We start from the raw sequence: 15,562 nt of genomic DNA, 5'->3' as shown, positions 1-15,562 counted from the left end.
AATACCAAAGTCAGATTCAGAGAGGGAGATATTCAAAAAGTCTGTTCGTTTCAAGCGGTTCGAAGCGGATTTGAAATGGCTCATCTCACCATCTCACCCCTTCTCACCATGTCTGCTCATTATTTTTCATTTAATTTAAAACCTTTTAAAGTAAAACCGTCTACAGTGCAAATTTTGAATCGCTTTAAGAGAACTTTCGGTCTCCTACAGAATTATAAAAATGAACCGTTTCAATCGGTTAATAGACAAAACGGTACGATCGCGGTTTCTCACTCCAAAACCTTTCTCACGCAGTGCGAAGCGATCGCGCGATTCGACATCTTGCGCCCGCTCAAGGAAAAGAGGAGAGCGAGAGTATACGATCAAGAGAGTCAGAGATTCGAAAAGTCAGTTACTCTCAGTCGCAGCAGCGTGGTTCCCCGTGGTTCGCTTGAGTTCGTTTCAGTGTGTTCAGTGATCTTCTCGGCTCCACACGATCGAAAACGCAATCCAAAACTCAGCCGCAGCAGCAGGTACGCACACGCGAAGGAGATAGTCATACGGGATAGGTGCGAGTGAAAGTGACAAAGCAGCCACAACAACAATGCAGCGCCCGCCGGTGTGAAGTGAAGCTGGATGCGCGCGCTCCAGCGGCTTGCGCAATCCGCGTTCCGATATTTTTAGAACATCCTCTGCTCCGCCGGCGTTTTCTTGTAGCCCGAAGTCGATCAGTTGCAAGCGATCATTCATCTCGTCGACGATCGGTGATTTGTGATAAAATCGGTGTTATCTTCCCCCCTCCAGAAAGTCGGTCGCTGTGCTTCGCTGTTTGGTTGGCCCAACTTCAAAGCGTTCCCTTTAGTGCTTCATAATCGATCGTGCCCCGAAAGCGGTGTGTGTTGGTGTTAGTGCGGATCGTGTGGAGCGCGACGGTAACAGGAGCTAATTTTTCATCCCGAGACCGCGTGCGTACGTGCGTGCGTGCTTGCTGAGCGGTTGATACATTAGCCTACAGCCTGGGTTTAGCTCTTTCTTTTTTCCGTTCTTCTCAACTCAACACCCTGTCATCGGGGATCGGTGTGCGTGGTGCGCGATCGTCGTCGTCGGCCGGTGATCCGAAAAGGCGTTGACGCGCCTGCGTGTTGGGGCACACCTAGCTGGGGGGGAGGTGGCCTTCCAGTGTCCCCCTTTCCACAGTTGATAATCGCAATTATTTTCCTTTTCCGTGAAGATCGTAGTTCTCGGTAGCCCAACACCTTCACCAGAGCGAGGGGTCCTTAGAGATGCTGGTGTTGCTGGCCGCGCACCTGCGGAGTGTCCAGATTGTGTAACGAACTCCTCGAAAGTGAAGTCTGGCTGCTTTGGTGGCGTTTGGGGGCCACTTCGAAGAACTTACTGGAGATAACCACAGGTGAATAGGTGAACTATGGAGCCGACGGGACCGACGGGAAGTTCGTGTGGTACGTTCTCGTCGCTGGACGAGCTGCAGCGCCAGCTGAACGAAGATTTCGCTCAATCCATCGGACCAACGGCGGCCGGGGCGGCCGGGGCGGCCGGGGCGGCCGGGTCGGCAGGGCCATCCCAAGCGTCAGGATTAACGGCGACCACCATCAGCACCATCGTTCTGCAGGGTGGCCCACTTCAGCTGGTGGTGGCGATTCTGAAGGTAAGTCCGCCCGGGCGGGTATTCGGGAAGATTCACCTAATCGGTCCGGTTTAGGTTTGAAGGTCTACGCGGTTGTGGAGATTACATTACCGGCGCCCGGTGCGATAGTTCACCAACCTGAACCCGATCCTCACATAACGGAGTAGGTCGAGGCGGCCGGCGGCCGGGCCGGGTGTCTCACCGCAGATCTCGCGGTGGATCAACGATCAGATATCATCATCAATCATGGTCATGTGGGCTTGTGTGAGGAATGTGGTCGGTGTTTGTGCGTTTTTCACAAACCCCCGAAGGCGACAGCGCAAGAGTTCATAACTCATTGGCGATTGGCGGTTCCTTGGAGTGCTGGAGGCACCTGCAGCACAGGGACAGGGTTCTCCGGTGTGTGTTTGGTTGAGTGGTTCTGCAGCAAATTATAGTACAAACCACGGTGCTGCTGGAGCTTCATGCCAGTAACCTTCCAGGCACTTCCCATTAGCGTCGAGTGTGGTTTCTCACCCGGCAGGCTACGATCGAGTGAGCTACAATCAATTAGTGATCTATGGCTGGGCGCGTGCGGACTTTGCTTCTCTTGACGGGTCCATGCTCCATGGAACCGGAAGCCGACTGATCAGAACGTTGCTCACGGTACGTCACGGTGCACGCGTACCCTTCCAGGCGTATGATGGGGGAAAAGTGTAATATCTGCCCGGCATGCAATATGCTCGCTCGTGGATCGCCCATACATTGTATCGATACCATGCGCTTGTCAGTCAGTTTCTTTCCACGAACGACTACGAATCTCAAACTCCAGCCAAAGGCTGCAAATCTGACTGACGAGCCGCTCGGCATGCTAATTGTGAGCCGGTGCTCCAAGGTCGGTCAGAGGGCCGCAAGCCGAAACAGGTTTTAGAAACAGGTGCTGCCCGCCTATTTAGTGTCACGGGCCGACCGAAAGGCGATACTGATTGATCATTCCGACTCTGGTCCGCTCGTGTTCACGGGGACCAGAAGAAATGTCCCATTTCGCCCGCGGAGATCGAGTGCTTCCGCCGTTGTGACACGCACCGCAAGATTAAGCACCTTTTAAGTACGATGCTAATGAGGACGCAGGTGCATTTGCGTATAAGATTATCGCCGGGCAGATGAATTGAAATGCATTCATCGATCTTGTGTGTGACCCAGGTGGGGACCGGTTGTCTCTAGCGGTTCCTCACGGTAATTACAGAATGTGGGTACCCGTTTCTGTGCCGACCTGAGGGTGCTGATAGGATAGGGTGTCCCAGTCAACCCGCTCAAGATTCAAGATATATTGTTGTCATTGTCGGTTCTAGAAACCTTGGTATTGTTTCTGTACGCTGACGACTAGCGCGTCGTTCTGCCTGATTTGTATGTATGAATCGTAGCAGTCTGCGTTTTCTGCAATTCAACGATCACTCATTGACAATCGGCGCCAACCCCGTGGGGTGCGCCAACGACCTGCCGGACGCCGTTAATCGTCAATCTGAACTCGTTTCTTGGAACGGCAACGACTTAGGCCGTTGCTGTGTGAGGAAGAAGAAGCAGCGTTATTAAATTGACCGGTACTTGACGACTAGCTTGAGGGACGTCGGGAGCCCCGGATGACACGCGCGCGTACATATTTCATCCGGATTATGACGCCCCGCAATCGAAGCGTGCTGCATTTTAATTAATATCCACCCAGACACACAGCGGCCCCGAGTGACCAGTTCTTCGTATTAGATGTCCCGGGGATGGTGGCTACGTCGACGACGACGATGCGCTCTACAAATAGTAAAACGTGATTAGTCCCGGCCAATTTGTGGGGCATGCGTCCACACGCCACGCCTGGTCATGCGTGGCCCAATCAAGTCCGCGCCCTGCCTGCCCCGTCAGATTCGTTTCCGCTTTTTATTATCCGGGAACGAACGGAGAGTATCGAAGTTTTGGAAAACTATATTAATTAGCCACTAATAAGTCGGCCGCGCGGCATCATATTGCGCGGGTCCGTGCCGTGCCGAGAAAGTGCCGCAATTAAGCGTGAGCGCAACACGCGCATGTGTCCGTATTGTGCGGATCATAAAAAGCGAAAAACATAATTAAAATTAGAGCAAGAAAATTCTCGCTCGCGACGGCGCACTCTCACGGTTTTTCACGAAAGAAACATCGGACCCAAGGGTGGACCGTGGAGCCTGCCGCGTGTTAAGGAACGGGGCGAAACGGCACCATAAAAGTCGCTTGCGGGGTGAAAATCACCCTTTCGGGTGCCAGCTCTCCGGGGGGTGGCGCTGGCCACATGCAGAGAGACCGGTCCAGTGCGGAATCACGTTCGACGTTTTACGAGCTCGAAAAGGCTGGCTGGTTCCCAACGCTGCGTGGCCTCTTGGAGGGTTTTTATGTCCTTGCATGGGTGATGATGATCGCTTCATTGGCAGCCATTGCACTCGATAGCGTCACGAGGTTTTATTAGGTCTTAGACTGGATCTCGGGTGGTTTCGTTCCATAGTAAGGCTTTCAGGAAGGCAATCCGAAACCCCACTACGACAATCGGACGGAGAGCCAGCGGATCGGCAAGGAGCCGTAAAACCCTAAAATTATCACTATAAACGGTGCTGTGGTAACCCTTCTCTTCGATGTAACCTTTCGCGCTTTGCGGGGTCCGATCGAGTTTTGCGATCCGAGGCCGGGTGCGATCTCCGGGTGAACAGAAGTCGGCCGGTCTGGGGGGGCCCGGCTCCGGCTTAAAAGCCTGGAGCATTAAAATATAACTCGTTCTCTGGACCATTTTTCTCCGGTTCCTCTTCTTCGCGGTTTTATTTTGCGGGACCATCTTCCATCGGCCTCACACACTGAAACTCCGGATCCGGATCGGGCGTTTGGGATTCATGTTTTTGGTTAGTCGGCCGGACGGAGACGTCGTTTTGCATAGATTGTGTGATCACCGTGTCGTGTTTGTGGCAGGGAAACGCCCAAAAACGGGCACCAAAAGATCCTGATTCCCCCCCTAAAAAAAAGGATTCCATAAAGGCCCTGCTTTGCTTTTTGGCTTTGGCAGTTCGCACGCTACAAATGATTTAAATTATACATCAAAAGTAATAAAATATGCTAAATTGTATCAAAACATCGTAAAACATTCAAACCGATTGGCTCGAAGTTAATAACTTTCGTGACCCCAGGAACGCAGCGAGTGCGGCATCGTTAAGGGCCAACGGAGAACGCGTGCTCGAATAAAATGTTGCATATCCACCCTCGTCGATCGTTCAGGCGACTCCTCCAATCCCGGAGGAGGACTCTCCGATAATTTATGGTCCATGTTGCCTGCCGTCGGTGCCGTGTCGGTAGCTCCATTCTGGTTGCTGAAGAGGGACAAACGAGAGAGAGAGAGAGAGAGGTTAAAACAATATTGTGGAGTCTGTCCGGGGAGACTCCACCAATATTGTCGGCGGAGTCTGCTTGCTATCGAAAGCCACACATTTGTTGCCAACACATGCTTCTTGGTGCCGGGACGTTGGTACGGATTGGGACTCACCGTCGGGAGATAAGACCGCAGATTGTTGCTGGGGGTTCTTGAAAAATGAAGAACGAAGCAGAAACTGCGCCGTACACGGTGGTCGGCGAATAAGCGAAGAAGATGCTCAAGATGATACTCGCGTTCGCAAAATTCACCACAAATCAGCTTCAATTTCAATCCGCCCCCCAAAAGGTTGGGCCGGACCAGGGATCTTATTTGTGTACTGCAGGCATTGGGAAATTGGAAACTTTTTAAATTAAATTTAATTACTCGCATTACCGGCAAGAAGAAAGCGCTGGGACCCCGGTCTTGTCCGGTCGAGCTCGAAGCGCACGGAAACCCGAGCCGGGTGCCGGCTGTTTTCTTTTACTGATTGATTATTTATGCATTTACCCTTTTCGAATGCGTGTATCGAGAGACGGATTTTCCGGCTTTTCACGCGGAAGCCACCGACCTTTCGCTCCCGTTTCACGGTTGGCGTGAAGATTTGTGACGAATCTGCGCGACTTGAACACGCTTCGTATTTACTTCCTGATACCCTAAATAAATTACCCACGGTGCTGTTCAATAAATAGCAATCCCCCACGGGGATGCTGATTACCCGAACCATAGGTGTGGACGCCAGTTTCTATTGCGCAAAACTCTTGTTTATTGTTCCCGATCGATCGGGGGTGTGTTTGTGTTACTTCTTATTAGCAGACCGGAAACTTTATGGAGGTCCATTCGATCAACGATCCCAGCCGGCCCGTCGACGACGATCGGCGGAGGCGTATTTCGCGCCGCAGAATTTCGGACGATTAAACGCTTTGGTTTGCGGTGCGTTTTTCCGGCGGAGGAAAATTAGCACATATGGCGCGTTCGCCGATTCTCCGTACAAAACGGAAGTTGGCCGTTGGCTGGCTGTTGGGTGCCTTCGATCGTTGGTCGGCACTGGTCTGCCGACAGCGTGGGATTAATTAGCTTCCGACGATTAGCAGCTCCCGGCACAGACTAAATTAAGTCTTCGGTCCGGGCTCCGGATCCGGAGCTTCGTAGGTGAGATGGATATGAAAAAGAATTAGACAAGTAGCTGATTCTTCCCGGGTTCAGTCGGAATCGGTCTTCCAGTGCTTTGTACTATTTGTCGATAGTTTTATGCCCAATACTGTTGATATTGAAATGCTTTTTAAATAATTTCCGTTATGCTAAATTTTGCGAATTAGTGAAAATTGACTCGAAACTAGAGTCCAACGTTTAGTTCCCTGTCGAAATTTAACAGTTTTATTTTCTACGCACCACACAACGTTATGATATCATTGTTACAAAAAAATACCAAAATCCGGGGGCTGGACAGCTAGCGTCAACCATTCGTTCGCGGCCACTGCAACGGTTGCAACAGTTTCCAAAAATAACAATGAAACGGCGCTTTTCCTTGGCCCACGGAACCCGCCCGAGCTGATGTCACCGAGCAGATGTGCGACCTGAAAATAAAATCTTAAAAACCATGTTCTACGCCGCCGTTCCACCGTTTCCGAGCTTTTCTCCCACCGGAAAACGGGGTTCCAGAAACGTGAAAATCGTGCAAAAATGTGCACATGTGACTGCGGTCGGAGACAGCCCGTGGCCGTGGAAAACCGATGCCCCGAAGGGTAATCCCCAACACCGACCAGTCGGCCGGCTCGGGATTAAGATACACATGGCAGCGACTCCACGAAACCTCAGCAAAGTAAAACATATTTTAATGCCCACGGAGACTGGCCGACGTAAATGTGTTTACTTAGTCCGACGTCTGTCCGTCCGTTCGGGCGGCGTCACGGCGACGCGAAAACACTGATCCGTTCCGTTCCGGTCCGCCGGCGGCGACGCGACCAATTGGCGGCCAACGGAAAACTGGACCAAACATTTCCGACAGGCCGATCGTTGGGTTGCGTGCCCGTTCGCAGGGAAAGTAAGCCCATCATAAATCGGTGTGACCGGACTAGTTGGGCCCAGCTAAGACCAGCAACTGGGCCGCCTTGGGGGGGCTGAGTTGCGTGACCAGAAGATCATCTAGGTCGGAGTTCTTTTGGGCCGGACGGCCGGGCCTTTCGAATCGATTTCAGTTTTTGGCAGCTTTGGTCCCATTTCTCCACCGATCGCCAATCGTGCGTAACGGCGAGGCGAGTGCCCGCTGGCTGGCTGGCTGGCTGACAAGCTCCAATAGTTTTCCGGGGCCCGGGCAGCAGGGTTCCCGTTGCGGCTGCGCTGGCCGTCGGCAGAACTTGCTATTCAAATTTGGGAACAGAACCGATCGAACGCGCGGGTTCCAACGGGAACATCGGGAATCAGCCGGGATGGAGTGAAAATTGGTTTGCGGTGATTAGCAGCAACAGCTGCTGGAAGGGGGCTCCATTTATGATGCAGATTGAGTTGTGTGGCCAATTGGCTGGGCATTCGATGGGCCGAAAGCCGATCATCGATCACCTGCTGCCGGCTTGTGCTGGGTGTTCGTCTGACTCATTTCCCGGATCACCAATCGGGATCAGGCACGTGTGCGAAGTAGAACGCCCAGACGTACGGTACTTTACGGGTGCCCATAAATTAGTTGGGATTGCTTCTTTTCCCCAAACGAGAGAGAGCCGGAGCGCGGTCAGGGCGTAAATCTCGCTAACATGGGAACACCTTTGGTCCATAACCTTTACCGGACCCGTATGTCAAGTGAGTCACCCGAGGGACAGTTTTACGACGGGACAGTACTTTACGTGTTCTTTACGAGCCTGCTGCAGCAGACCAGCTGACAATGCTGTGCCGTGTGCTGTTGCGCATAAATAAAATCATGCGATCGTCCATCGGTCCATGTAGGAGTAACGAGACAAATGTTTGCACAAAAGATCCGCGGACAACAAGACACGCTTTCGACGTTCGTGAATCGCGGGGACACGGGCATGGTACCTGGGACGGACGCTTTGCCCACCGAAAGACTTTAATTCACACCCGTCCGAAACGCGTGGACGGACGGAAATCACATTCGCACCCTTGGTGGGCCCCATAACCACAACGGGTTTGCGTTTATGATCAGCGCAAAGCCGATTATGAAGCTCCGGAGGACCGGAGGACCTGCGTGGTACTGCATGAGCTGAAAAGCAGCGAAGCTGAGCTCCATTTACTGTAGGGTAACACATTTTATCTTTGGTTTTCATCAACACAGATAGAAGTTTATTAAAGGATGCTTCTATGTGATGTCCATACGACTTGTGCGATTGTTGGATTGTTTTTTTTTTTTGGAACTCGTCCATAGTCCAATTTGATGTTGGTCCAAATACAATTTTATGTTGAAAACGTTTTTGTATATGACCTCCATTTTGGAAGTTATTGATGGGTATAACCTGAAGGAACCAAACAAATCATCGTAGTAGGCATCAGTCACAGTCACAGTGAAAAAGTTGCCTCACTTACGAAGAAGCAATCATAGAGGACCCATTCCTGAATGAGAGCTTGAAGTGAGAGTCAAAAGTAAGGAACAGAGAAATAAAAGTAGTGGCCATTGCTAGAAATGTCAGGACGTTGAAGGAGAAACATTTTCTTGCTGAGCTCATCGCTCAAGCCAACCATATCGTAAAAGTCCTCGAGTCCTAGCTCTCAGCCCGTGTAGTGACGACAAAATCGGTTCCCAACCATTTCCCCAGAGTGGCGCATCCTGCGTTGTTACACCAGGCCCTCTAGGCACCGTCATGTCGTTTTAAATAAACATGCCGCACGGACAGCAGTCGCTCCTGCCGCCTACCGCTCGAGATGACAGATGGCGTGGCCGTGGTTATGGCGTGTGTGGCGCGCTTAACTTTTGAACTTTGATCTCAGCACCCTTTGGGTGGCACACCACGACCCCCCCGGGGGGCGGGGGCATCCACCTTCTAGCTACCTTGGTCACCTACCAGGTGCGCTCAGCATAGCATCGCAACAGCGAAAGTATGTGTTTGTAAACAAAGGCTTATCGTCGCCGTCGTCTCTATGGGGCTCACCTGCCTGCCTGACGTCCTTTCACTTGGGGCTTTGGGCGGGGGCTTGCCCCAACCGCAGTGCTTGCCACACTCACATACACGCCGGGACCGGTTATTACTCACTCCACGGTGGCTCAGCAGCCACGAGGTCGCTCGATGAGGTTTTCGGGTAAACAAGAGCGTGCGCGTCGCTACTTTACGTCGCTTTGGCCATATTTGGATAAACAATCTCGAGGTGTGGTTACTGGTGGTGGTGGTGCTGTATGCTAATATGGCACAGTGTGCGTGCATGCTCGGTGGTCCCACGGAATGATCGAAGGCTTCACGATCGGACCTCTAAAGTTACTCACTCAGCTACTCACTGGTGTCCCAGTTTCACCGTGGCTTGACCTCGCGAATTCGGACGTTGTTTTTGCGAAACGGAATATAGGTCGTCCAAGCTTCGCAGCGCGCAGCAAGATAAGACCCGCAAGTCAGTGACCTCCAGATAGAGGATGCACAGAATTGGTGTAATGATCCAGTCTATTTTAGACCTTCCACTTTGTGGCACTTTCTCGCGCGGATTCGATTCTGGAACGCCCATTGGCCCAGTGGATGACGTCATTTGGCGGGATGTGGTCTCCTCGCAAAACGCCGCTCGCAAACGCCGTGCTTAATGTTGCAATGTTCTAAAATTAATCTTCTTTAGCACCGCGCTTTACTGCGCCGGGTGCGCGTCGAGTGACCACTAAGCCGGGGAAGATCGGAAGCAGACCAGACCGCCAAAGCCAAAGACTATCGTCGCTGAAGGATTGCGTTGAGACGAACCGCGCGAATGGACACGTTTGTAAACAGAACCCGAATACGGGGTCGGCTCGCAAGGGTTTTGGTTTCCGTTGCACTGCTTCCGGCCGAACGGGGGGATATCCTGGCGATCGAAATGTAAATACTTTTCGCCTGTTTCGCAAAAGTTTAGGAGCAGCTCGCAAAGGTGACGATCGTGGTCGGAGTAACCCAAACATATGTGTGCGCCAGCAAACGCCACAACAAACGTGCGTGCAGCTGTTAACAAGCGAACGAGTTGGCCGCAAGACGCGATGAGGTAACCGGCGAGAGTACTCAGTCGCGCAGTCGCTTGGCTATTAGGTCGACATAAAAGTGTCGTTGGAAGGGTTGGATCGTAAATGTTAATTAACGAGCGCTGGTTTTACGATCATCGAGAGAAGTGCTTTGCTAATGAAGATCCAAGAACCAACTGTATGAATATATAAAAAAGGAAATTTCATCAGGATGTAGAACGAATTGTCTTAAGAACTCGTAGGCCTACATCATAGTGGCGCAAAGTACGGAATGTGGTGCCGCCACATTCATTCGGGCCGAGTTCGATTCCAGCGCCACAAGCGGACACAGCCTTCGTTGTTTCCACTTTATGATCCACGGCACCGATCGGCATAACTCGCATGCTTCGAGAACGGTTCGGTTGAACGGAAACGGACGGCATTCGTTTCGTTCCTATGCAAATGCCACCAACTACACAGCAATTCTCATATCCCCGCTGCTAACATATGGAGATACGGAGATTCGGGGACTGTTTTTCTTCGAATTTCTCAATGCCTCTCACACGGAAAGCACGAAGCGAGTCCGAGCCCGACGGTTGTGGCCGATTTTTACGTATTTTCCACTGGAAAATTCCCGGCATCTGCGTGCGCTCGGTGCGGCGCCGATTTTAACGCGCTCATGTTTGTAATTTTTCATCGCCCCAGCCGGCCGTTCGGTTGGCGCAAATATCGGCACGTATCATGGATCAGGGTACGGTGAGCATAAAAATAACCTCAACACATGTGCGGGGCACCAACCCATCTACACAAAAGCAGCGCGCTGGGCGGCTTTCTACGCGGGATTCGCGCCGATGGTATTAACAATCTTTTTCGTTCGCGAACGCTTTTCTATCAGTCGAGTAAAAGTAAGAAAGGGAGGGAAATAAAAAAAAAAAACCTACACAGACCAGAACCACGGAGGTTCACAAGAGGGTCCAGGCGGTGATCGCGGGTGTGTGTTCGTTAGCGCATTACCGCGCGCGTTCTGATGATCCTCCGTCCGTGCCGCACCGATGGTGTACCGCCGTTCCCGCGGGCTGGCCGTGGATCTAATTTTAATTTGTTTCATTCGGATCGGATGTGAAACGGATCGGCGGAACAGCGAAACATGTGTGTTTAACGGGAGTTACCGGGTAGTGTTGGCGTGTGTGCGCTACACCGATTGATAACACTCGAGCCCCAATGTCCTCGAGAATACCCTATGTGGACAGAACTTCGTTAGGTCTTTTATACCCGCTTTCTAGATCACTTGATCACTTGACGTGGAGATGTTTTTTTTTTGTTAGACGTGACAATGATTTGGGTATGGAATTCGTAAATCTTGCTTACTAGGCACCTCAATTATTGAACGATGTAGTACGACAGCCGATCGACTTGAAGCGCATTCGTAGCTTCTAGTGAACCATCGCCGGCATGTTGGCATAGGTTCTGGTAAACCTTTCGTCGTTCGGTGCAGAAAATTCCTTCCTTTTTGCCCGCAATTAGCACCACAGGGAAAAGGTCACTTGGTTGAGTATTCCGCCGAGCGCGGCCTGGCGGCCCTTTCGGGGCCTGACACCGACCTCGAAGGGTTCGAATACTAGGCCGCGACTTTCTTCTCCCTCTCTGTGTGTGCGTTGGCACTGGTGACTGGTGGTCCGGTCCCCCTTGGTGCAGTCCGTGCTCATTTCAGGTTTATCATTAACCGCCTGGCCCCTCGGTAATTATCCCATTAATACCTATCGGAACCGTAATCGGGGCAATAAATATTTCTTGCAGTGCACCGGTGTGCACCATTTCTACCGTCCGGTCTTACGGTGGTTGCATTACGGAGCGTATGCAAACGTATGGCCGACGAACAAGATCGCAGATAAGCTATGAGGCTCCAATTCTTTCCGGGTCCGGTGCCTTCGGTCTGGTCTGGTGATCTCCGGGTTCTCCGCGGTCCGCGCAGAGATTCTGGAATGATCTGGATACTCCGGACTGGGGGGCAGGTTTGGGCGGTTTTGAGGATTAGCCAAGGTGCCATTGACCCTTTGGAGCGAACCGAGAAAGTGAGGTTGATCTACCGAACTCCAGCAAACCGATCCAGCCGCCTCCGATAGCAGGTTCTATAAAGCTCTTTTACACGGCTCAGATCTGATGCGCTTTGCTGTGCCACGAAACGCAGTTCATCGTCCTGAGGCGGCCTGGAGGGCACGCTTTTTTGTCGCAAATGGGAGGAAAACAAACACACAAAAAAGTCACTTACACAAAAGCGATATAAAGCAAAAAAAAAGCCTACGTAAATTAATCGACCGCGGCGCAATGGGTGTAGCGCGGGCAAAACATCTTGTAATGCCCCATTACACGCTATCATCTGCCGTTTGTTGTTGTTGTTTTTGTTGACCATCACAGCGGTCTTCGGATTCGGTGAGCTGGCTAGTAGTCCAGCCCTGGGGGCCACATGGAGGGCCCCGAGCAGGCTTAGCGGGACTTAGCCACTTGGCAGACATTCCTGTTCCGGAGTGAAACTGAATCGTTATCCTCCGTTTGAGGGGGTAACAGCGAAAGCAAAACCGCTCAATCGTCCGCAATCGACCACCGGAACCACCACCAGCGAAGCACTCGGTCACTGGTCAAGACACGGCACGGCTCTATAATACTCACAATCTCGCTTAGTGATCGTTTAGTGAGTTTCGGATATCGAACAAAAAAGTTGGTCTTTTAGTCGTAATTAGGGAAAAAACGCCACAAAATGATTATGGGTGGTGAAGTAGAGCACTAAGGCTAGAAAGCAGTAACAGCATAACTGGAGATTGCTTTTGTAAAGCTTCTTAGAGTTTTCTTTCAAACAAAAACTTCTTAAACTACATTTCAAGCATTTTGTTCCAAAAATGTCCATGGTAAACACAATATTTATTTAAACCCAACAATGAAAAGACCGAAACTTGCCCGAAATACCACTACAACATTGGGATTATAGTAAACAAACTAATCAACTAATGATCGTCCAACTTGACCTTATTACTCTGGCCGATTTATTGGTCGAATGAAGTTTGTAAAAAGTCTTACAAGGAAAAAAGCTAAATCTCTATGGTCTTAAATATTGAATCTCTAGAATCTCGATTAACTGTATCCTTGACCAGTTCAACCATTTATAAGCGATGCGTAACGTGGTCGACATTGTTTGTTTGTTCTGCTAAACCTGTTCCGCTATTCTAAATGCGAACGGCATGTTCCAAATTAGGAAACTTTAATTCAATTCAGTAACGGCTCCACAATTAGAAGGAGAAGCCACAAACGGAAAAAACAAATAATCGTTCGCCGACGCGAAGTGAACATTTCACACTTTATTTTGTGGGGATACCCCCCCTTTCCGGTCCTACTACGGGGCGGAAATATGGCTGGGTCGAGAAACAGTTGTTTGCACCTTAAATCTAATTAAATTTCCCTCCGAAATCGTGGAAAGCCTAAGGGAATGCATGGAATGTGCGTCACCTACATCGGCTCCCTGACTGCCCCCCCCCGGTCGGGAGTTCGTTACAAGCTAGATAATTATGAACACGTGCACTCGGGAGTCACTGAAGCCGAAAGTATAGTTTAATGTTGGGCTCCACTGGGGGACCGCCACATGGTAGAGTTTCGATTCGTCATCGCGAGGTACGCAAGGCACCCGGCATTAGGGGCCATAAGTCGAGTCGCACATCGCGAACCGCGCGTGACATGTTCCTAAAGTAAAAGCTGCTGCTGCTGCTATTGCGGAACCCTGCCGTCCAGGGGAACCGTTCCTTCTGATATGCTTTCACCGCCGGTGGTACCGCTAGAAAGATTTGTGTGCTGCAAACATCGGCTTCGCTCCATTTTATTTTGCTCTGTTGATTGAGCGTAACCACAGAGGTTCCGCACCGGAACCGTGTTCCTGGAACTGCGAAATCGGAGCAAATTATCCACCCAGCCATGCTGACCCTCCCATCTGTAGTTCAAAAATCATTAGCCTGTCGTCGCGGCGGCGAATGGCCGCCGCGGATGGTTGCCAATTAATTTTCCTTTCGCGCTTTCCTTTGCTGGGCTAACAGAGAAAAATGTGTCCCAAAAATGACGGGGCTGGCTAATTTGGGGACTGGGCAGTCGACGGTGACAAGTTTGCTTCCTGTTGGCCTGAATAAAAGAAAATATCGAGTTGATATTGAAGGCATATATGATCTAGTAGTCTTAGAGGCGGTTGACTTGAGTGACAGTTGAGACAGTATTACTACAAATTACGCTCCAGTCCTACTCAAATCATCGTGTAATTGCTCCAGAGCTAGTTTATTAGATTTGGTGGTTTCCGAGAATTTACCACCTTAGACGGAAATGGCAATTCTCACTTCCCAAAGTGTACGCCGTTTTTTTGGTTTGTTCGTCGAAAGACGCTGTGACTTTTCAGGTGCGTGCAACTCGATCTCGTCCGGACGCGATCGTATGTCAACACGCCCAAAGAATGAATCGAATGTAAACAAATCTGCGTCAAACAAACGTCAAAAGACCCAGCATGCATGAGCGAAACTAATCCTCCACAAGCGCAAAATCTCGCGATCTGAGAGAGACAGAGCGAAAGGAAGCGGAAATAATGGCGCGCTCCTATGGGATCCGGTTACACAGTGGTGGCGATCGATGTCTGGGGGCCGTGTTCTGGGTCGGTGGGGAAAATTGTTCATCGTAGAGTCGTACATCCCTTAGTGGCCCCACCATTCGTTGCACAATCAGTATTTTCATTTTGATTCTCAAGTGCAAGAAAAACCCTAATAAAATGGTCTCAAGTCCTTGACCCAAATCGGTACTAGTCGAAATGCCGCTGCTCTATGATGACGATGGCGTTAGCCGAAAAGGTCTCGCAGATCACACGCGATCACATGCGCTCACGGTTTAGGACGCAGATCTCGGGAAGAAGAAGAAGAAGACCCGAAACTTAATATAAACATGTTGTCATTGCACACGATCGTGAGAGAGAGAGAGAGAGATTTGAAACAAGGAGAGAGAAATCTTAAGGTGAGAGAAAAATTACGGGAGAGATCGCGCGATCGCCAGAGAACTGGAGCTACGCAACATCACAGATCGCGATCGCGCAGTTGCGCTGCGTGGTGATGCTACGTCACATGAGATCCTCAATGTTGCTCGTTGTCCGCCTATCCCATATAAATTCCCCAAAGTGCGTTGGGACAGGAAATGATCGCTTTTGGATCCTGTTACTGATCGGTCTAACGATGTTCCTCTTCTTTTCGATTTCAGAGCGGAGAAAAATGCTTCATAAAGGTAGCGGACCTGCTGCCAAAGTTCACATTTCTTGGCCCTAGCCTCGACGATGCGCTCAAACTCCAGAATCAGCAAGATGAGCTGCTGCACCAGATACAGGTTGGTTTACCGTCCATTGCCAGACGTCAGAAATATGTTCAATCCA

The 15,562-nt window shown here is 50.7% G+C and overlaps 1 protein-coding gene across 1 annotated transcript in view; it reads left to right on the top strand.

Annotated features, from left to right (window-relative positions):
- The first annotated feature begins 1,405 nt into the window (after positions 1-1,405).
- LOC131215730 (titin-like) overlaps positions 1,406-15,562 on the top strand; it is a 130,227-nt gene continuing 116,070 nt past the window's right edge. The window contains exons 1-2 of the mRNA XM_058210122.1: positions 1,406-1,645; positions 15,394-15,516. Coding sequence (XP_058066105.1) covers positions 1,406-1,645; positions 15,394-15,516 — 363 coding nt within the window. The remainder of the gene's footprint in view (positions 1,646-15,393; positions 15,517-15,562) is intronic.

This window comes from Anopheles bellator, chromosome 1, assembly GCF_943735745.2.
Source record: "Anopheles bellator chromosome 1, idAnoBellAS_SP24_06.2, whole genome shotgun sequence".
NCBI classification, from domain to species: Eukaryota; Metazoa; Arthropoda; class Insecta; order Diptera; family Culicidae; genus Anopheles; species Anopheles bellator.
Note: the sequence above shows the minus strand (reverse complement) of the source record. Positions and strands in the feature narration are given on the sequence as shown.